This window comes from Perissodus microlepis, chromosome 12 (genome assembly GCF_051167445.1).
Source record: "Perissodus microlepis isolate ML-2025 ecotype Zambia chromosome 12, ASM5116744v1, whole genome shotgun sequence".
Lineage (NCBI taxonomy): Eukaryota > Metazoa > Chordata > Actinopteri > Cichliformes > Cichlidae > Perissodus > Perissodus microlepis.
This window is the reverse complement of record NC_140472.1, coordinates 26034352-26056227: the sequence shown is the minus strand read 5'-3', so window position 1 is coordinate 26056227 and position 21876 is coordinate 26034352. Positions and strand designations below refer to the sequence as shown.

Here is a 21876-nt window from a genome sequence, read left to right as displayed (position 1 = left end):
AAGGCTGTCCTGTGTAGCTGATCTGCCAGATGAGCTACTGTAGCACAAATAAGTGAAACTCTTAATGGTGGCCATGACAGACTGATGAATAAAACAGTCAGCACTCTCATGCTAGCTTTAAGCACAAGCAGTGGTCATGTGAGCATCAAAAATGGATCACTGGTCGTCTAGTCTGATGAATCATGTCTTCTTTACGTCATGTGAAGGGCTGGGTGAGTGTGTGTTGTTTACCTGGGGAAGAAATGGTAAATGGCCTGTATTTTTATAGCGCTTTACAAGTCCCTAAGGACCCCAAAGTGCTTTACACATCCAGTCATCCACCCATTCACACACTGGTGATGGCAAGCTACATTGTAGCCACCCTGGGGCGCACTGACATGGCAGTTAGGATGCACTATGGAAAGAATAACAGCTGACAGAGACAGTGTGATGCTCCTATCAGTGTTTTTTGTATTCATGTGGTTGTTACGATGACATGGAACAAACACTGTTGCATGACCAGATACATAACTTCATTGCAGGCGTTCACTCTGATGGTGTTTTCTAGCAGGAATGGAGAATGATTGATGATGATTTCTTTTGTCTTCTGCTCGGTTTAATTTTAGTGTCTTTTATTTTAACCTTTTATTATGAATACTGGCTTTTGTAAAGGACTTTGTAACTCTTGAGAGGAAAAAGTGCTAAATAAACAAATATTGCTTGGGTCTCCAAAGTCTCTAAATCCTCATTCTGACTGAGCAGCAACTTCTGCAACTTGAAGGACTTAAAGGATCTTCTGCTAACGTCATGGTACCCGATACTAAAGGAAACATTCAGTGGATTCTATGCCTTGATGCATCAGACATGTGTTGGCAGCACTAGGGGGACATAAACGGTATTAGGAAGGTGGTTTTAATATTGTGGCTGATTGTTGGTCTTAATTTTTTTTAAGGCTCTGGACAAAAGATACTTGAACAGTTTCAGCTTCTGTGGCAGATTTAAATTATCAAGAGTAGAAGGATTATTATAAGAAAGGAAACAGTATTGCTGGTCATTACTGGGTTTCTGGACAACAGCGGAGGTCTATGACACAGAAGACTCTACGTGCAATCAACTTTCTGTGGGGGTTTTTTTGTGTGTTTTTTAAAATAGGATTAAAAGGTAAAAATCATGCACTGAAATCTAAACTATCACTATCTTATCCTTTAAATGCATCCATACCACAAAGTGACAGCTGCATAACCCTCAGCTGTCCCCAATCTGTGCTTCCTACCTGTAGTTGCCTAGTTTGACCCAGACAATTTGTTTGTAGTGAGGTTTCTTCCCTGCCCTGCAATCGCTGCAGGACCACGACCCCTCCGGCATCTCCATCTCCAGACACTCCGGGTGGAAGGAAGCTGGGCATGAGTCGCAGCACAGCAACTTGCCTCCTACATTTGTATGGATGTATACATGTGTGTGTTTGCGTATGTGTGTATGGATGTGTGTTTGTATGTGTATGTGTATGTGTATGTGTATGTGTGTGTGTGTGTGTGTGTGCATGCGTTGTGGGGAGGGGGTGGGTATGCAAAGAGAGGAGGAGTGCATGATTAGGTGATGCACCTTAACACCTGGTCAAACTCTGAATCTCATTTGCAGACAAGCCTATTAACTAAAAGTACAACTAGTACAAAGTCTATAAATACAGAATACATTTGTGGTTTTCTAGCATCTAATGTGAGTTAAAACAGTGTTCTTTAGGAAGACATTCCTACCACAATAACATCTAAATGAAAAACTAAGGCTAGGACCTTCTGGCCTGAGTGAAGCCTCCTGTAACAGCCTGACGGCATGAATGAAATGATTGGAAACCCTGCATAGGTTTCCAGGTTTGGGTATAGCAATTTATTGCAGCGGTTACAGCATGTCTGGCAATCAGATTCAGAGCACTGTACCAAGACCAGTCTTATGGGAAATACATGCGGCAGCACCGGAATAAAAATCAGCCAGCAGGTTAACAATGAATCAGGGTTATACTCAAATAACAAAGTACTGGCAAAAAGCCGGCATGCAGTCCAGCTCATAAAGCAAACTTTTCCCATCACACATATCACATTCTGCACAGACCAGCTTGCATGGAATCAAATCTTTACAGTATTTCCATTTCCAAAATGTAATTAAAAAAAAAATGCAATAGCAGAATTATAATTTTTTTAAAAAATAAGAAAAAACCCTGTAATTTAACCTCCATCACCCGGAAACAATTCTTTGCTTAATTGTACTAAATGATTAGGATTATATTCCATCCAAGGCAGGTCAAAGCTCAAAAACATGAGGGGAGCCAAAATGTCATACTGTTTGAAATTTTCAGTCAAAAACAAACTTAGTTGCAGTTGCCATAAAAGAGGTGACGCCTGGCGAGGTCTTTCAAATCAAAACCAAGCCCAGAGTGCTGAAGCAGAGAAGCAATGTGCCTCCAGCAGCGAGAAGCTCCACAAACCACAGAGAGAACCTAAACCATCCCAGAGCGTCCGTCCCTGCACTGGGACTTCATACATCCATGCTGCAGGTCTAAGGACCAATTTTATTTTACCAGCAGATAAACTGATTTATTTTCTTTATAACCGACTATTTTAGCAAAGAAGTTTGTAGATTGGTTGCTGATGCGCAACCAATTTTACGATGGGCCTCATGCAAGAACCACTCATACAAACAAAGCAGATCTACGATAAATAAGAACTTTTCACGTTCAACAGGATGAGTGAACAAAATTCATGAGCTGTTCAGATCAGTTGTGTTAAAAAGAGATTTTTCCACATTAGTCTGACTTTTAGCTTTGCACTGACCATCCTTTATTCCAGCGGTCCCCAACTCCCGGGCCTCGGACCGGTCCGTGAGTCGTTTGGTACCGGGCCGCGAGAGTTGAGGCTCAGGTATGAAATGTATGGTTTTCAGGGTTTTTATCAGTTTTCAGCGTTATTTTGTTATCGTTTTTATCGTTAACTCGGTTTTCCTGGGTCTTTTCACGTGTGTTGTGAATAAATCTTCTTTTTTTCGGTACCGGTACTAGTTTTATTTTGTTGTATTTATCTGCGACACCTTAAAGGCCGGTCCGTGAAAATATTGTCGGGCATAAACCGGTCCGTGGCGCAAAAAAGGTTGGAGACCGCTGCTTTATTCTGTAATTGACTTAAATTAAGACGAATAACCAAATACCTCTCATCCTGCTGAACAGTATCCATGTTTGTGACACTGGTTCCTCTTCATTGCTTCCCATCGTAACTTTGCAGAGAGAATTTGTCGCCTCTAACTTCATGCCAAATTATTCCCTTTTATACATGTAGAGTACTGTACGAAGGTTTAAAGGCATTTCAAAGTTTAGGTTCTTATCATTCAAATAGTACCAGGGTGTCTGCTCAGTCAAACTCACATCATAGATGCCCAAATATTCAGCCAAAGTCATAAAGCTATAAAGAAGTATCTTTAGCATCAAAAAGAAAACATCCTGACACCTTAGAGTTGGTCTTGGAAAGTCTGCAAGGTTTCATTTACTCTGGAAAACACTTCTTTTTGACTCTGAGAACAATCATAATTTACAAAACAACATTCATGTTTTATTCATTATGACCCCAAAGAAGTCAATGAGCCAGTAAAGTCATGAACGCGTTTACTTTGATACAACCAAAAGTGTCTTTGCAATGACCATTACCACAGAAGACATGTTTGGCTTTACTTTTCAGACCCAGAAGCTACGTCCATCTTTTATAGAGTCTATCGTAATAACATACTTAGGCAGATGAGATGTGTTATTTCAGTTATGTCGCCATCTCTTTTAATTTTGTTGATTAATGAACAAGCACAAATGTATCTTTTTCATATCTTTAATATGAATACGTAGCCATGAGGCCTAGTTGTATAGTACAGTGACAATATCCACGGATTGATTGCCTTAAATATTACAAATTTTGCATAAATGAATAAATTCAATCTAAATAATTGCACACCAAACTCCAGCGAGTCGGTAATTCCTCACTCCAGGTTCATCAGTTAAAGAATTTCCTTTTTTGTCCTTTTATTATATACAAGAGTACAATTTCTGCCTAATCTACTGCGCTATTATTGTGTGGCAATGAGTCAGCAGTACACAGCTAAACAGAATTGATGTACACTTGTGCCTTTCTAAATGTAATATCTTTGAAAGACCAATTTTACAATAACTTTACTTTTGTGACTGGCTTCTCATATGCAACCCTTCAATGAGAGGCTTGGGATGAGAGCACAAGACTTAATTCTTGCATGAGGCCCACTGTTGTTTTGTTAATGTGTTAGGGAACTTGGCTGAAGTTACTCTGCGTCACTCTGCGTTAAAATTAACTGCATGTGTAGTCAGTTAATTAACTTTGCACCTCAAGGCTTTGAAATGAAAGATGTGTACAAAAAGGGAGGGAGGGGGGGTCAGAATGGGAGCAGGCACAACACAAACACAGACCAGTGGGACAAAGGAGAAAGAGAAAAACTGTTCAGTTACCTTTCCCAACATTCTTTTTGGTAGCTGACGAAGGAGAGGGAATCATAGGTAATTTCAACTCAGCACGATTTGACTCAGTCAGAAGGTAGTGGGACTTATAGGCATATGAACTTAATATGGTGTCAGTAAGGTCTTGCACTAACAGCCCTACACAAGACACACAGGAAGAGACGGGGGTGAGCCGCAGTCAAACTCGAAAATTACCCAAAGTTTACAAAAAGAGAAAGAACAAACACACGTGCACAGCCACACAAACACACATACTCACACACAGTTGTAACACGCACAAAAAACAAAACAAAAAGTAAAACAAAGTTGGTCTCAACAGAAAGAGGCCAGACAGTGCACTCAACTTGAAGTTAAATGTGAGGCTTAAACGAGCTAAAAGTCACAAAGAAAAAAGGATGTTTTCTTTCATCGGCACTCAGGACAGACGTGGTTCTTTTAAGTGGAGTGCAGTGTAACAGCCCGAGTCGTTCACAGTATTAGTATCGTGATGGAAAACAGACACAGCACTGCTATCCATGAACAACAAAGCCAAACATGAAACGTGTAATATTAAAGATACCCAAATGAGATGTTACTGCGTCAAAAAGAGGTTAAAAGTGTATATAAAACAAACAAACAAAAAAAAGATGACAATATGAGATGATGCAGGCAAGAAGAATCGATCTTGGATTTCGCCACAAGATTCAAATCGTCTGGTGTAATTAAGGACTGCTTGTGTCTGCAGCATGGGGCGAGGGGGAACGTCACTCCTTTGGCTCGGGGGTTTGTCGGTGTGTACGGTGGGGAAAGCTTACCTCGGGCACACAGGAAGCACCATCCCACGTTGACGGGGGAGGTGAGGAGGCCGTTCTTCTTGGCGCTGCCGTGGTTGCTGCAGATCATGATGTGGTGAGTAAGGATGACACTGCCTGCCGCCACGCAGCTGTCGCTGGTGTGATAGGCCAACGGACAGCGGATACAACGAATCAGACGACCTGGAGGGGAAACCGATGAGAGAGAGAGCAGATTTTACCACAATCGTGGTATAAATTTGCCTTTATGTCTTTGGCCTTGTGACGTTCTCCAAGAAGGTCAAGGAAAAATGATTAGGTAGGAGGTAATTATTCTGGAGTATTCAACTGTACTCTAGGGCTGCTAAAAAATAAATACATAAAAAAAAAAAGTAAAAAACAAAAAGAGGTGCACATGGTCTGGGTCTTTATGACCAGGGTGCAGACAGAGGCCCTCAAGCCATCCTGAAGACATGCACTGGAGTCACGTGAAGACACTGCTGGAAGTAGACAGGATGAGGGGTCCTTGTAGATCCGAGATGCAGGAAGTGGCAACTGTTCTGTTTTATGCAGATTACCTTCTTTTCGTGATCATTAAAAAACAAAAATGGAAGTATAATTGCAATCCAATTAATCACTCAGCCTAACAACACAGCTCTGCTCACTTCTTTTTACTGCTGAGATTCTATTAAAAACAAATAGGTCATATTCCTTTAATGGGCTCCAGCTGTAATTAAAGGAAAGCAAAAGGAAAAACACAACCGACTACAGAGACTTCAGCTCTAAGTTATTGAAATCTATCTTCACAGTACTTAAACAACAAAACAGAATCTGACAATAAATTTTCAATAGGGCACAAGAAAACCTGGAGATTTGTGCAGTATTTACTCAGGTTAAAAAGGAAAAAAAACTAAGCTAGACAAAATGGTAAGGCTCATTTTTGAACCTAAACTATTTTTTGAAAGAAGCCATCTGAGAAGCTCAGAGGGGAAATGTGACTTTTCAACATCTAAAATAGAACAAAGTGTTACAAAAACGCAAAAGATCACAAGTCAAAAAGATTGAGAGTCGCTGCTTTGGGCTGTGTAGACATATACTGAACAAAACAACACGAGTTTCTCCTGCTGGGACTGGATTTAAAATAAGTTCTTCATAAAAAGTTTTCTCCACTGTATTATAAAGACTGATAGCCTGCTGTGCCTAAGCACTATTGATTTGTATTGATTTATTTTAAACAAAAGCTTCAGCTATTTGCAAATGTATCTTTTTGGATACAACTGCTCTCATTAACATTTTCACATAAAAAAATATATAGATATTAAAAGTGGATTAAAGAACCAGAGAAACATGACTTGAGAAAAATCCAGTAAAGCAAAATCCTAAAACGATTTGACTCCTATCAAAGTTGCACAGGTCCTCACCTGCCCATTCTCCTGCATCCATTTACACTCATAATGATCTTAGGTATGTGAAAAGAAATCAGTGTTATTTGATTTTTCTTTGAATCATAAAGTTTTTTCCCCATTTGTATACAAAATATAATTCACTGAAAATTATTCTTTCAGTCCTTTTCAAAGCAATTTCATGCAAAACCAGAGCAGTGTCCGGTAGGTGTTAGGCATGTTTTTTTTTCCTTTCCAGCCTTTCCTCTCTTCCCACTTGGATGACTTTCATGTCTGATGGCAAAGGTATAAATCAGTTCATTTTCCTAAGGGTTTCCCTGACATACTGGGATTGTTGTGGATGGCTGCAACAACACACATATAAAGAGCAGAATTGAGTTCCACTTATTATTACAGTCTTCCACTACAGTCCCAGTTTCTCATGTGGCCCCTTGGGAAAATGAACCACCCACTCCTGGTATAAATCATAGTTGTCGATATCACTTTTAGCACCTCTGCATCGAAGCGCATCTTTTCTCATTTGCAGATATTTCCTGCAGGATAATGTACGATCGCCTAAAGACCTTTCCAGGAGCAAGCCAGTTTACTTTCTCCAGTGCTCGACAGTCTCCAGGTACTTCTCACCAAACAGAGCAATTTAACTTTGAGATGAAGAGGATGTTTGTGCCAAGGCTGTCACCAAGTATTCGTCATTAAATCTGGCACAAGTTCTCCCACAGTCTGTTTTCTCTGAAGAAGACACTCCTATTTACTTCTAATGCATTTAACTCTTACATATTTCAACAAAGAATCACAAGCTTGATTTCAATGTGAGCTTTGTTCTATTAGTCAGTCAGTATCATCACTTAAGGAGTCCCATTTTAATCACCCTTTTTCCAACGATCACCAGCTCACACCCCTACAGACTCAACCACGAAATTACTAAAGGTCACAGACAAAAAAGGGAAGCTGTTCTACCTTTACTGGCTCGTTGTGGGTCTCTCTCCAGGCAGCAGGTTGAACAACTGTGCTGAGGGCAGCTGAAACCTCCGCCTGGGCTGCTGGTGGTTCCCGGGAGTTTACGGACACAGTCCTCGTGATAGTAACAACCACATCCAGACACAGAGCAGCGCGTCACCTCCCTGCCCACTGTTTTACAGCTAAAACAAGGATGGTTCCCTAGAAAAGGAATGTCAGAGAACGTGCTGTAGAAAAGCCGAACACTGCAGATATGATGGTAAATATGTAGTTGTGTTTGAATTCACTCACCTGTTCTACATTCTGTGCAGCTAAATCTTCCTTCAGGTGGGGACGACAAACCGAGACACTCCATGTGAAACTGCTTGTTGCAGTCACCTTCACATACCATCAAACCATCTCCGTACACCTCGCAGATCTACACAAAAACACAGAGAGTGAGGCAGTTTAAAAATATACCACACAACTAATGCCTGTAAATGTTTAGAAGAAAGAGCAGAACTGAGGTGAATCATGAGCAACGCCGACCTGGCACACAGTGTCCCTCTTGCTGGTGCTGCTGTCCTGACGGGACAAGCCAGAGTCCACAGACTGAGTATCTGAAGCGTCTGCATCTGCTGCTGCTGGACTATCAAGACTCTTCCCAAATAAGCCCTGAAGCAGAGATGCACTGAATGTAAACCAGAGTGTTTAACCAATGCGTCGGGTGTGCAGACATTTTTTCTTATCTTACACTGGACCTTTGTGAATTGTATCCTCATCAAACCAAGCTGTTTAAGTTCCTTTACCCTACTTTTTCCTGATTGGCTGTACCTCGCAAACAGAAGCTTCTGCGCTCACAGTCAGAGCTGTGCATCTGAGATGACCAAATTAGGAATATCCACTCTCTACATATAAATCAAAGAGTAGGAAAAAACTGGCAAATGAGCAGCCCCAAGTCTGAGCTTGAGTTTGCAGGAATTACTTGTACGTGGACCATCATCATAACAATACATATATGACAGGAATGACAAAAAGTATCAGCTGCTTCAAGTGTCTTCTTTTCTTCAGCAGCAGAGAAGCCAAAGAAGAATATGAAAACATGTAAATAAAAAAAAAGATCATCCTTAAGAAGGTGAAAGCTTAAGAAGTGCTCATTTCTGGTTTTAAAAGGTGCAATCTTGGGGTCTGAACAGGCCTATTGCTTACAGGAATAAAAATAAATTAATGCAATAAGAGCAAAATGAATCAGAGATAATGAAAACATGACTGAGATCGAATTTTGCACTATGAACAGTAAACATCTCTGCATGCATGGAAATAATGTATGGATATTTAGCCTCTGGACCAATGGAGACAAATATTTTGTGTGCAGAAAAAAAAGCCCTCGGCCATGTCATTCAAGGCTACCTGCGGGTCGTTGAGGCCTCTGGAGTCTGAATCAGACGTGTCTCTGTACTGAGATGAAGCCATTTCGACATCTGTTGATGCTCTGCTTCGCTTCTTCAGGGGCTTGCACGCATCTGAGATCTCACTAGCTCCTACACGATCACATGGGGGGGGGGGAGAAGAGACAGATTTTGTCTTTCTACAAGTACAAAGAGCTTCCATGACAAATGATTTACAGCGTGTGTGAATGAATGATCGCTCACCTTTCTGTGAACCTGTCCTCAGCGTGGTCTCTGGAGCCATCTCAGCCTGCAAGGAGATTAAAAGTGCAGGTTCAGGTTATCTCAGGTCTTCTTAGTTTGGATTCTAAGCTGTCTCATTCAATTTAATGAAACTATTCCTGCACAAAAATTCAGGAAAGTTTGCAAAACAAATCTGAATCTAGCTCAAAACATGCATACCTGGATTATTTTGGAAGACAGATACACAATTTCACAGTTCTCCTGCCAACTCCTGCGGTGTAGGAAAAATACAGCTGCCCAAAGCTCTATCATATTACAAAATCCTTTTAGCAGCGTTTTAGCATCTGATAAGCTTTCAAACTGCTAAAGCTGTTACGTGAACAGAAGTGCTAGGCTCATATTTCAATTTTTACTTTATTATATTTTTATATTCTATAAAAATCTATAAAAAAGACAGGGAGAGAAAGGTATGGCATACTGATTCCCTGTGGAGGACTAATACCTGCTCTTTTTTGGTTTTCTTCTTAGGGACGAGATCGTTGCCTCTCTCTGACTCAGACCTGCTTCTGACACACCGCCGCTGAAGCTTCCTCTCTTGAGAACCTAAAAAACCAAAACAAAACACTAAGCTGCATCTCTTTCTGACTTTGTCAATTTAATCCATAAAATTGAGAAATGCAACAGAAACACTCTGCATGTCTGTGTTTCGCCAACCTTGTGGACTGCTGTGGTGTGATCCCGGAGATGAGGTCTGCTGCAATCCTCCCTCTTCACTCCTCCGACTCGCTGGGGAATCTCTCCTCTCCTCTCCCTCGTCCTCTCCTTCATCCCCATCTTCCTCCTCCTCTGGACTGGGCTCAGGTTTAGCTCTGCTGTCCTGCTGAAATCAACATTTGGATATTAGCTTACAGGATGTTTCTGCTGTGTACATCTTCTTCTGTCAGTTAGACCAACCTCAGGTGAGCAGTATCCCAGGTCGGGCTGCCTGCCTTCTCTCTCCACCCTCTCTTTCTTCTCTTCTTCTTTGTCCTTCTTTGGGGAGGCAGCTGCTTTTTTCTGGATAAGAGGCCAGTCACATTTTGTGATCTCCACATTCAGCCTCTTCATTGTGATAGAAAGAGGCAGCAGCTTCCTGGCAGCTGCCGTTTTCCACGTTTTGACCGGAGGCGGAGAGTCCTGCTGTGCTCGTGCATCACAGCCGGCATTCTGTTTCGGTGAGCTGGTCTTACGTTGGTCCCCCCTCTGGTTCTTATCTTCACTTGAGGCCTGGGAGTTTGCATTGTCATCTGTGTTTGAAACACTACACTGTCTCCGTGGAAGCTGCCGTCGCGGAGGCTGCTCTCTATCTGGTGACTTTACATCTCGGTCCTCCTTCTTACTGATCGAGCTGCTTGAGCGCCGGCTTCGTTTCTCAGGTCTGATGTTGGGTTTCTTGCTGGGTGGGGCTTCAGTAGGGTCTGGGTCCACATAGATGAAGGTGTAGTTGTCAATTCGCTCCTGTCTCGTCATCAGAAAAGCATCCTCGGCGTGACCAACACCCACCTCCCACTGAGAACGTTCCCGCTGAGGGATAGGCTTCATTAGCTGATAAGGAAAAAAAGAAAACTCATGAACTTATAAATATGTACTAACCCTGGCATTCATGATTTTGGATTAACTGAAGGCTTTTCAGGGAGTTTTTAGAACAATAATAATAATAAAAAAAAGTGTTCCACATACTACATACATGACTAAAAACAAAAGAAGAGGTGTGCGGATCCAAGAATTGGGATTGGTTCGATATTGGTCAAAGATAGTGGGTAACACATTGGGGAAAATATAATCAGATGTGCTCCATTAGCCAAAACTACGTGGTACAACCTCAGTTAACAGCATGCCATGAAGACAGATGTGACAAGTAACTGAGATTTAAAAATATCTGATTGGGTTAAACTGATATCTCGAGCTCAGACGTGTCTCCATGTAAATTTATTATTGGCTTAGCTGTGTAAGAGGGGAAAAAGACAGCATCAAATTACTAACCATCAGCATGGGAGATGAAAAAGTGGCACTGAGAAATCCCCACTATAAACACTGATGTTACATAAAGCTGTCTTATAATCCCAGTGAGGATGGGATGTCTGATGATGATGTTATGTGAAGAGGACAGCTCAGAATATGCCTTCATTAAGAAAAGGGAAAAATCTTTAAAAAAAAATGAGACTTGCTCATTATTCATTCAAACCAAGTATCCCAATTTTCACCCACTCAACAAAAATCAAACATTTTTAAATGTGTGCCGCTGCAGAGGTCTAAAGCCTGAGCTTTTAACTCAAGAGGGATTACTTGCACATACGATGACCTCATTACTTGAAATTTATTTTTAATTTCTTTAATATGCGCATCCACCATTGTTACAGTGGCTGAAAATAAGGAAAAGCATAGCAGGTCCACTATATGGTTAATTCTGGTTAAAGATTTTTGAAACGATCTTTTTAAAAGCCGAAAACAACAAAAATTCTGTTTAAACAGTTTGTTTTCTTTAAGTCTTAAAAGTAAATCTCCCATCTGTGCATACTTTGTGTCTCTCTACAGGGTTTGTGGTTTTGCGAAGTGTCTCTGACTGAAGCTCGTCAAACTGTTGCTTCCCCTGGTACATGACTATCCTCTTCTCGTGGATCCACGCTCGCTCTGCGACACTGCCAAAGAACTGGACGTGATATTCCCTGTGACCTGCACGGCAGCAGAGGAAAGAAAACAAGTTGCGGCACTTCTGTGTTTACACATTTACACACTTAAACACTTGAACAACAAAGATGTTTAAGGGATTTTACCTCTGGTGTTGATGCGAGTGTGGACCTTCATCTGTGGGTCTGAGGACACCATGCAGGGCCACCAGGGGTAGGTACCCACCTTGGACCACACCAGATCTCCTATTACAAACTCCTTACAGAAGCCCGTCTCCTGGATCACTGATGGATGATGGACCTTAGGAACCTAAACATGAACAAGTCACTGTTATGTTTTCAAAATGTTTACTACAAACCACAGCGGCTGATCTGCGACGACTTCAAACTGCTTTGGTGAGCGAACATGAGCTCTTGCCTTCGGCGTCTTTGGTTCGGTTTTAATAACGGTCTTCGGAGGCTTCTCTGTCTGCACCGGAGGTGCTTCTTTTGGCGGCGGCTGGACGTGGGTGTCCTCTGTCTGGCCTGTGGTACCTGGCTGTGTTTGGCTCGTGTCCAGGCTCTGTTCCTGAGCTTGCAGCAGCAGTCTTGCACTCTTTTTCCTCTTCTCCTTCTTCCTCTCATGTCTGCGCTGCGCCTGAGCGGCCTCGTTCTTCTGAGACTCTTTCTGAAGACGAGGAAATAAACAGAAAGAAGTCAGCTGCGATGAGACGGCAGTTCATTTTGTTGTGTTTTTAGAAAAGAAACAACTCAGAATTTCCTCAGATGTCCGCTGCTTTAGGGATTTTGAAGAATAATTAAAAGTAAACTAAGATGTGCACGGTAATAATTCCATTAAAAAATAAATTGACTGATAAGATTTCCAATTAATATGCACAGTTATTTTTCCAAGGTGTCTTGGGATTTAAACAGGACATTTTATGTTCATTTCCATCCGCATAATTTTATTCTTGGACTGCAGCAGAGTAGCTTCATGGTTAAAATAATCCTCATTTATCTAGTACTGAGCCTGGGTATACTCCGTTTATTTATCATCTGTCATTTGGGCTCTATGTAAGTGAACTTCCTTCTGATTGGCTGCCCCTCATAAGCAAAAGCGACCTTCACACTTCCTGATAATGATATCCACTCCTTTCGAGATCATACGGAGTCAAGAGTTAAAAATAAATTTACAAAATAGAGCATTTAGACCAGTCTAAGTGTGAGCTTTTGGCTTACAAGTATTTGTCAACACACACTGACATCAATGTCTGACAATGTCCATGACAACATGGGAAAAGGGGGAAAAAGGCATTTTTAAAGGACACAATGTCTTTAAAACGGGAAGATAATTGTGTTTATGCAAGTTTTTCCTTTACTGAGCAGAAGCATAAGGTGCAGGAAAGCCAAAATGTAATGTAAAGTTCCACGCTGTATGTGGACTGGCCGAGCTTACGTGTTGGACGGCTGTCTAAAAAAGTACATGAGGCATCATTATTACAGTTTTTTAAGTTTTCGGCTTGCTTTTTCTTTCTGTTTGGTTTTGAGCATTTGTTTTCAATTCGGTACTATCCAAAATGAGTTTGCCTGTTTCACTTCAGTTTTCCGTAATTTCCATCTTTTTAACTGTTACAATAGGGGAGGGCATGTTCAAATGACGCACCAAACTGACAAAGACTAATACCAAGGACATTTCCTGCGTATGATTTCCAAGAAGACAAGTTGTTTAACTTGGTTCTGTTTTTCTGAGGCCTAGTTTTTAAGCTTTATATAACTTAACTAAAACTGCTTTTCCACACCCAGTTTTAGTTTAGCTTTAGTTAACTATTAACTGTTATAGTAGAAGACACACAATTAGTTTATGTAATAATTAAAATAATCATTAATTGAGGTCCCCAGACTGAAGTTCTGAAGCAAATTAGTTTGCAGCACCTCTGAACTATGTTTCACACGTCTTTCTCGGATTTAATTATTTATAAACCAAAGGAATAACAGACACGGGATGCAGCGGTTCAGATTAAAGTCAGTGTGTGCTTTCTTCCCATGCACAAACCTTGACCAGCAAACCCTTTAGGTTTCCTAATATGCACATTAATAAAAACATACAAAGTTAAAAGCAAGGTTTTAAAACAAACACACACAGCGAGTTTGTTAGTACAGCCATAAAGATTTGTGAAGAAACATGTGCTCATGTTAAAGAGGACTGCCAAACACGAGCAAATGTTAATAAAAACCTGACAATAAAACAATGTGAAAACTTCAGATGCTTGTTATATTTTGATAAAGTTTCTTTATCTGCATTTTTTTTATTCCTGTGAGAAAAAACAATTTAAAGATTTTTAATTTAAAACAAAAGGAGCAATAACCAGTTAATTCTGTTCTTTGACAGGCTGAAACCAGCATTAGTTTAATATTTATCCTTAAGTTCCCTAAATAATTAAACTTGTGCTTTTTACTTGATCTTTACTCTTCCTAGAAAGAAAGAAAGAAAGAAAGAAAGAAAGAAAGAAAGAAAGAAAGAAAGAATGAAGAACTGTCTGCAACACTGTGAACAAACTGAGCTGAGGGTCATCACAGTTATCTGGTATTCACATTAGCTGTGAACAGGATCTCTAATCGTTTTCGTTTTGATCCTCTAATTGATTACGTTGCTAATCATTTCAGCTCTAACATCAAGTAAGAAGGTTTTTTTTAAACTTTATATAAATATAAAACATTAGTCCTTGTCTTTTTCAGAGAGACAGTACAGCAGATTGGCCGCAACCTCAACCAGAATCGTTCAAATCTGGTAAATTTTGTTAAATCCTCTGGCAGTAGCTGACCAGAGCTAAATGACGATAGTATGTATGCATACATTATATAAAGACTGGAAAATGCACTTTCACCCCGTGACCTCCATTTGAACAGCTCTTGTTATCTTGCTATCCAAACTTTGATTAAATTAAAGGGGCTGATCCTGATAATGTGCAGCCTTTAAGCTTCTGGAGAGTTTTTAAACTCATCAATAACCCACGTGTTGTCATTGATGGCCCATTCCTTCTACACTTAATCAATTCAGATGGTAAGTGTAATTCCAGCTGCACTGTCGTCTCTTGATTTTGTTGCTCATAGGCTTGGCTCTTGATCTTAGTCGAGAACACCCGGGCTGATTTTTGTACCTCAAAGTTTTAGTTTTCATGGGAATGGCTAACTATAAAGTCTAGTTTGCAGAAAAATTAGCTTAAACATTAGAAATTTTGTAATTATTAATGCAATTTTTTAAAAATACATTAAACTCTGGAGAATCAGAAGTTCTCCAGCTCTGTTCTACCACATGAAAAAAAATGTTTGAAGCAATTTTGAAAAGGAGATAGCAGTCAGATCATGCATCTTTTTCATTATATGAAATAATAATAATAATTAAAAAAAAAAACCACTGTGCAGATTTCCACATTTCCACCTAATCTTCTGCACTAAAAAGCATCTTTGGAAGAATAAACAAAAAGGTAAAAAGAAATGTTGCCTAAAAGGCTGTTGGCAGTTACCTGCAGTTCTTGCAGCAGGTCTCCGCACAGCGCAGACTCGAACAGCTCTTTGCCGTTCTGATACGTCTTTATGATCTTCAGCTTGATCTCCGGTGAGCTGGTTTTCTTCAGGACCCCACCAGAAGCACTGGATGGGGCGTGTGCGGGCTGAGACGAGGGGGTGTTGTCCACAAGTGAGGGGGGAGGACTGGACGAAGGCAGGTGTAACGGGGGAGGAGGGGGCAGATTGTGAGTCATGATGTGAGGTGTCTGGTGTAGGTGATGCTGGGTGGGCAGGGGTGGCGGTGGAGGACTCTGCGGGTGTGAGTGGGTTTGTATGTGAGGTGGATTTGAGTGGATGTGGTGCGAATGGTGGTGGTGATGAGGATGATGATGATGGTGGTGGTGGAGGTGTGGGTGATGTGTGGACAGTGGGGGTGAAACGGGAGACAGAGGTCTTTCCTGGAGACCGGGACCTCTCAGGACGGTCCCCTCCACCGACACGAGGCCGTGGTCCCCGTAGCTCCGTATGGCCCCATAGCCATTAGCAGAGCCGTTGGGGAACTGCGAGTACATGGAGAATTTAGCCTGCGGTTCGTATATGCCCAAACCCGGCGGGTAGCCATTGGGGACCTGCGGCATGTCCTCCGAAGCCGATGGCGGGTACGGAAACTCTGCATCCAGGGCTGCATCGTAGGAGGGACCACCATCCTCACCCGGGTCGCTGCCGGTGTCGCAGGTGCCTTCCTGTCTGATGTTGGCGGAGTCAATGAGCTGAGGGGGTTGCTGAATTGTATTTCCCATGATCCCTTGCATGAAAGAGAAGGAGAAATCCATTGTTGGGCTCCTGCATCCTTAACTGTCTTTTTCTTTGACTGGACCTGCCGACAGAGGTGCACACAACTGAATGAACCGCAGGAAAGCTCAACAAGCACACAGCCAATAGTCACCAAGACCTTAGCTTCTATCCTTCAGGAATTATTAACAGATTATTTAACACAGAGCAACAGATTAACACTGCACACATCTGTGTTTCTGGGTTGGGCCTTTTTTTATTTAACTTTCTAGCAGTGTATTAAGCAAACTTGTTTGCAAATTAAAGCTTCACTCTGGAATCCCAAATTGTCACATACTGACACTTGGTGTCACATCTGAACCCACGGTTACAGTTTTTTAGGCCTCATTTTTCAATGTAAAAAGGCATATTTAAATCCAAACAATAATCCTTTCTCTAAATCCAACCAAGCAGATTTGGTGTCTGAAACGTATCAAACTGCAGCTGTAAATGAAGAGAAACTAAGAGCAAAGACAGAGTTACATCATCGGGTTTTTTGGCTCCCACAGTAAACACAACGACTGTTTATTATTATACGAATAAAACAGCTAGAAAAACATCAGAATAACAGAGTTTATTTTGTGTTTATGACCACTGATCGGGGATTTGGTAAATCTCTTTCTCGCTGCAGATAAACACACGGGACTGTCATAAGTTCTGGAAAGAAGTCAGCCATCTACCGAATTGGTTTGCCATGTATCAGCTGTTTTCTGGTTAAAATATCTAGAAATTTCTGCTAATAATATAGTGTGAAACTTCTAACTCTGACTTGTAGAAACACACACCTCTCCTCCCTTACAAACTCAGGGTTAGCTGACCATTAACTACACAACTTTAATTATCACTTCAGTGGCAGTTTCACCAGGCTCCTACTCCTCAAATCTGAGTTTTAGAGCAGCAGTTTGAATTATGTGGGATTTTTTTTTTAAACAGATGCACTGAGGGGATCTGCAGAATACTCATTATAATGATTACTGTGATAAACTCACAGGGTGGTCTGAATTGCAGACCCCATAAATCCCCATATTATCATCACAAACTCGGGTCATGTTCGTAGTGTATACTGAGAGGTCGTGCAAGCTCCTGTTCACAAGCATTAGGTGATTTTTATGTGTTTATTTTCATCAACACAAACACATGGTGGCCTGCTTGCACAAAACAAAACAAAAGAGCAGCTACCAGAGGTGGGTTTGACCTCATGCACTGGACACTTTTAACCACCAGAGCTGATATAATTAATTAGGTTTAAAGTGTTGAGTGGATAATCTGCTCCTCTTGTTGCGGTTTAACTTGTTAGCAGCTTTGCGAAGGGTGAACAACGGTGATGTAAACATCCAAAAGATGTCATCCAGCGGTTACTAGTCTCCTATAAGGACCTGTAGTATAACTTGGGTGTATATATAGTGTGGCAGAGGTCAATAGCTGGCTATTGATGTGTTATTTTATTCAAACATAACAAAAAGACGGGTGCATGCATGGGCATAACAAGGTTTCAATGACTGATCTTACAGCTTCCTGCGATGTTAGCTTGAAGCTACCTGGCACCAAAGGCATCGAAACGGAAATACAGGAGCCGTTTAAACGGTTAAAAGGCGAAGCACACGACGGGGATGTGGCTGTTTGTCTTTCTGACACACTCGGGGACACATTTCCATTTATTAATGTTTTCTAATCCATCTAAGCGCACATGAAACAAGATGAAAGGAGGTGGAAGGGGAGGAGGGGGGAGAAAGCTAATGTTGGGTAGGCTAACGCTAACGCTGCCAATATGGCTGCCTGGTACCCCTTTAAATCAAATTGTCTGCCGTGATTATACCTCCATCACTGACGGTTTGTGGGGGAAAAATGTGCCCGAAAGCAAGCTGGCTACGACTGAAAACGAGGAGATGCAGCATGCAGAGGCGGCCAACACTGAGCATTAGCACCAGCAGCAGCACGGATTTTGATAGCGAGTCGAAAGATGCAGGAAAATACACAAAAAAATGTCAATACCTTCAGCGTGTCCCATTCTAAACACATACACCAGCCAGCAATGCTTCCTCGTTTAATCTACAGGAGGAGGAGGAGAAGGAGGGGGTACAAAAATAATAATAAAAAAATAATAATAATCCTGTGATGTTGGTAAAGCTCAGGCCTTTCCCTTTTCGTTTTAACGCAATTCTCCACAGAGAGGAGGAGGAGGAGGACTCGATCTGGTCGCTGCCCAATCCCAACGCGGGGCTCTTCGTCAGTGTGAGGACCCGAAAACCTCAATCTGATCGCAACCCCCTTCCTGTCCTCTTCTTCATAATAATCTCTAGCACCCTCTTCCTCCGGTTTAACAAAAGCGCTCTGCCCTTTTTTTCTTTTAAATTCTCGGTGGATCCAGCTCCTCAGCTCAGCGCCAAAATCACACTGATGCAGCCTGGAAGCAAGGGTCACCAGAGGCACCCCGGGAGCTGTAGTTTATATCTTACATTTGGTTAAACAGGAGAAAAAAGCATCTGAAATGCACGGAAATAAAGGAGGAAACGCATGTGTGGGGGTTTAATTTATTTATTTATTTTTAATGGGCTACACAAGAACATTTTACTGCTCGTATCGTGGATAAACACTGTTAAATATTTGATTTTTTTTTTTTTTTTTATCATTATTGTTATTAGATTTTTATCTCAGTGTCCACGGCACCATGTATCTACGCTTGCAGCAGGCTCTCCGATTGGCTTTTACGCGCCTCCTCGCCTGATCTGCTTCTCAGGGGGAGGAGGTGGAAAAAAGAAAGAGCTGTCACTCTGCCTCTTGTTTCTTGTTCCTGCATGTTGTTCCTGCAAGTGTTATTAGGAACACTTCCTTTCATATGTCAAGGATTTCGTTCAGCAAGAAAGTGCCAGGTTTAAATCCAGGGTGGATGGATGTTCTCCCCAAATACAGGGGAGTCCAAACACATGGATAATACTTTATAATACAGTCCTGTAATTAAATGGAATTTTAATGTATTTTATTTGAAGTTACAATGTAATTTATTATTGTCATTATTTACCCACAAATAATTAAATATAGGCAAAAACAATATTTTCCCATCTTACATTGTAAGTACACTGTGCTTTTTGGAGGGAGTGCTCTATATTATAGAGCCGTTTGACTTTTACATGCTTTATACTGTAAGTAATTTAAAGTTCGGCATAAGCATAACATCCATCATGCATAATAATGAATATTAAATAATAATGTAAAAAAAAATAAAGATGTAAAAACACAAGATTTAATGTTTAACACAACAGCTGCTACTAAAATATCTGTTGTTGTTTTTTTTTTATTGATTTGTGAATAATCTGTCAAATCTCTAAAGGCTTTTGCAAAGACAATATGTGTGAATTGCAGCTTTCTTATCGTTGAACATTATCTTGTGTATTGATCTGGTCACTGTTTATCTGCCAGATTGTGCTCTGTCTCCGGTTTCTACCATGCAAATGCTTCCTTAGAAAACTCCAAACTTTTGTGTATGAGAAATCTCTGTCACTTGGAGCAGCAATTTTCAAACTGTGGTTCAATTAAAAACCAGTGTGCTACTTCCACCGATGTCTGTGTAACTAAAATTTCAACCTGGTCTTTGTCATTTCTTATTAATAATAAACATAAAAGATAAAATAATGGTTATGAAGTTATAGAACCAGTAAATTAGAAAAACAGTCTGGCTTCTGACCTTTTGATGCGTATTTCCCAGAATCGACACAATAGTTTAAGAAATAGAGGTTAAACTGTGAGGAAACTGAAGGTGCCTGAAAACTGATCAATTGCTGCTTTTTTTGTTTTATTTACTGAACCATTTAACGCTGACCTGTGAATCATTAAAGCATAAAACAGGCACCAAATGCAAATGAGTCTAAACATAACAGAAAATTTAACAAAGAACTCATTTTAAAATATATCTTCAGGCCCTTTGTCAGTAGCAGCTTGATGCAAAAACACATTTACCCCCCATTTCTTTAGCTGAATCTATTAAAAATGTAAAATATAACACAGTTTAACAGATATTTTTGAATCAACATGATTTCAAAATAGCTATTACATAAAAAAAAAATGTAACCCCCCCCCAAAAAAAAAAAAAAAACCCAGAGGAAACTACACAAGTGTAGGACAAAATAAGTAGGCATAACAACAAATCAAACAAACAAAACTATCTACAGCAGATAAGGAGTATCTGAGCAACTTCACACAGGACCTATAGGATGCATCTGATCTATCTTTTGGTCGCTGAAGCCTCATCAGTGATGGTCTTAGTGGAAGAGTCGCTGTCATGAAGGCATTCTCAAAGAAGAGAGAGAAAAGGCTACGGTTTGACAAATTACACAAGAACTGGACTGAAAATCAGTGGCAATAGATTTTATGGACTGATGATTCCAAAGTTGAAATATGTGATTTAAAACATCATCAATATGTAGCGAAGAGGTCAGGAGAGCAGTACAACAGTGAGTGTAAAACACATGCGCTCTATAAAACAGAAAAGTACGGTCTCATTTTGGTCCACCATGTAATTCCATCTAGAAGGCATCTGATTAGCAGTGGCTTTATTTTAGCATGAATGGAATACAAAATAATTACTTTTTATTATTGTGTTGTACATATACAATGGAATTGTGGATGCTCCATCCAACTACTATACAAGAAATATAAATAGCCCAATGGATAACAAGTAAAACACACAATAAAAGGCAAACAGTCAAACAGTCTGACATAAATATCAAGGAATACTGATCAATACTTGACACTGTGGCAACAAGGTGTCTCTGAGTGACCAGTGTAAGCGAAAGAAATGACCACTGCAACTAAAAGTTAACTAAAAGCTTGAGGGACAGCTTGTTTGGTGGCTTACTGCAGATTTAAACACTAGCATACCAATGAAGGAGAATCAATCCAGAGTTGATTTGATGTGAGAGGGCAAATTGCTATCAGTTGACAAACAAAAGTCGAGTTTTTCTGAATTAACAAGACCTTAAAATTGCAACAAAAAAACAAAAACAAAACAAATTTAATGAGCAGTACTGGCTCGCTTTCCTAGTTTAGTTTTGTTGTATGTCTAAAAGATGGGATATATTGATGTATTTGTCTAATGAAGATACATTTTAAATGTATCCTCTTATATCCTGAAGACATGTCAGTTCAACTAATCCTGGAGATGTTGGATGCTTGACTCTTTTCCACCTTTGGTCCTTCTTCTCCTTCCTGCTTCATTGCTACACCTGCCTCTTTCTCATTCGCACGCATATATTCTTTCTTGCTTCTACTGACTTTCATTCATCTTCTCTCCAGAGAAGACCTCCACCTATCCGGGCTCTCTTGCACCTACTCTCAGTACAGGTTACACTGTTGTCTGCAAACATTATAGTCTACAGAGACATCACAAGAAGGGGCCCAGGGCAGATCCCTCATATAATCCCAGCCCCACCTTGAATTCATCTGCCACTCTTGCTGCGCACCTCACCACTGTCTTGCAGATTAGTTACACTGATTACAACACATTCAATATGAAATCGTTTGACAGCATCAGTATGAAAGTAAAGATTGTTTCATTTCATTGATTTATATGTGTTTTTTTAAATGTCATCTAGCATCCATAAATCATAAAAACTGAAAACTGATGTGGGCTTCATAGATAATTGGCAAACCTTCTGGAGGAAA

At 40.6% G+C, this 21876-nt stretch overlaps 1 protein-coding gene across 4 annotated transcripts in view; it reads right to left on the bottom strand.

Annotated features, from left to right (window-relative positions):
• The window catches only part of nsd3 (nuclear receptor binding SET domain protein 3), a 28245-nt gene extending 9587 nt beyond the window's left edge, over window positions 1–18658 (bottom strand). Inside the window, exons 1-16 of one of the 4 annotated variants that reach the window (XM_084946143.1) lie at window positions 18211–18658; window positions 15405–16264; window positions 12320–12568; window positions 12049–12211; window positions 11793–11947; window positions 10190–10819; window positions 9950–10112; window positions 9738–9838; window positions 9257–9302; window positions 9015–9145; window positions 8154–8279; window positions 7917–8043; window positions 7626–7826; window positions 5290–5469; window positions 4487–4633; window positions 1253–1409 (exon numbers count right to left, since the gene is read on the bottom strand). In XM_084946143.1, coding sequence (XP_084802269.1) covers window positions 1253–1409; window positions 4487–4633; window positions 5290–5469; window positions 7626–7826; window positions 7917–8043; window positions 8154–8279; window positions 9015–9145; window positions 9257–9302; window positions 9738–9838; window positions 9950–10112; window positions 10190–10819; window positions 11793–11947; window positions 12049–12211; window positions 12320–12568; window positions 15405–16220 — 3392 coding nt within the window. In that variant the 5' untranslated portion in view covers window positions 16221–16264; window positions 18211–18658. Of the gene's footprint in view, window positions 1–1252; window positions 1410–4486; window positions 4634–5289; window positions 5470–7625; window positions 7827–7916; window positions 8044–8153; window positions 8280–9014; window positions 9146–9256; window positions 9303–9737; window positions 9839–9949; window positions 10116–10189; window positions 10820–11792; window positions 11948–12048; window positions 12212–12319; window positions 12569–15404; window positions 16265–18210 lie in introns of all 4 variants that reach the window. The other 3 variants (XM_084946141.1, XM_084946144.1, XM_084946145.1) reach the window with 3 other exon arrangements.
• Between the last annotated feature and the right edge of the window lie 3218 nt (window positions 18659–21876).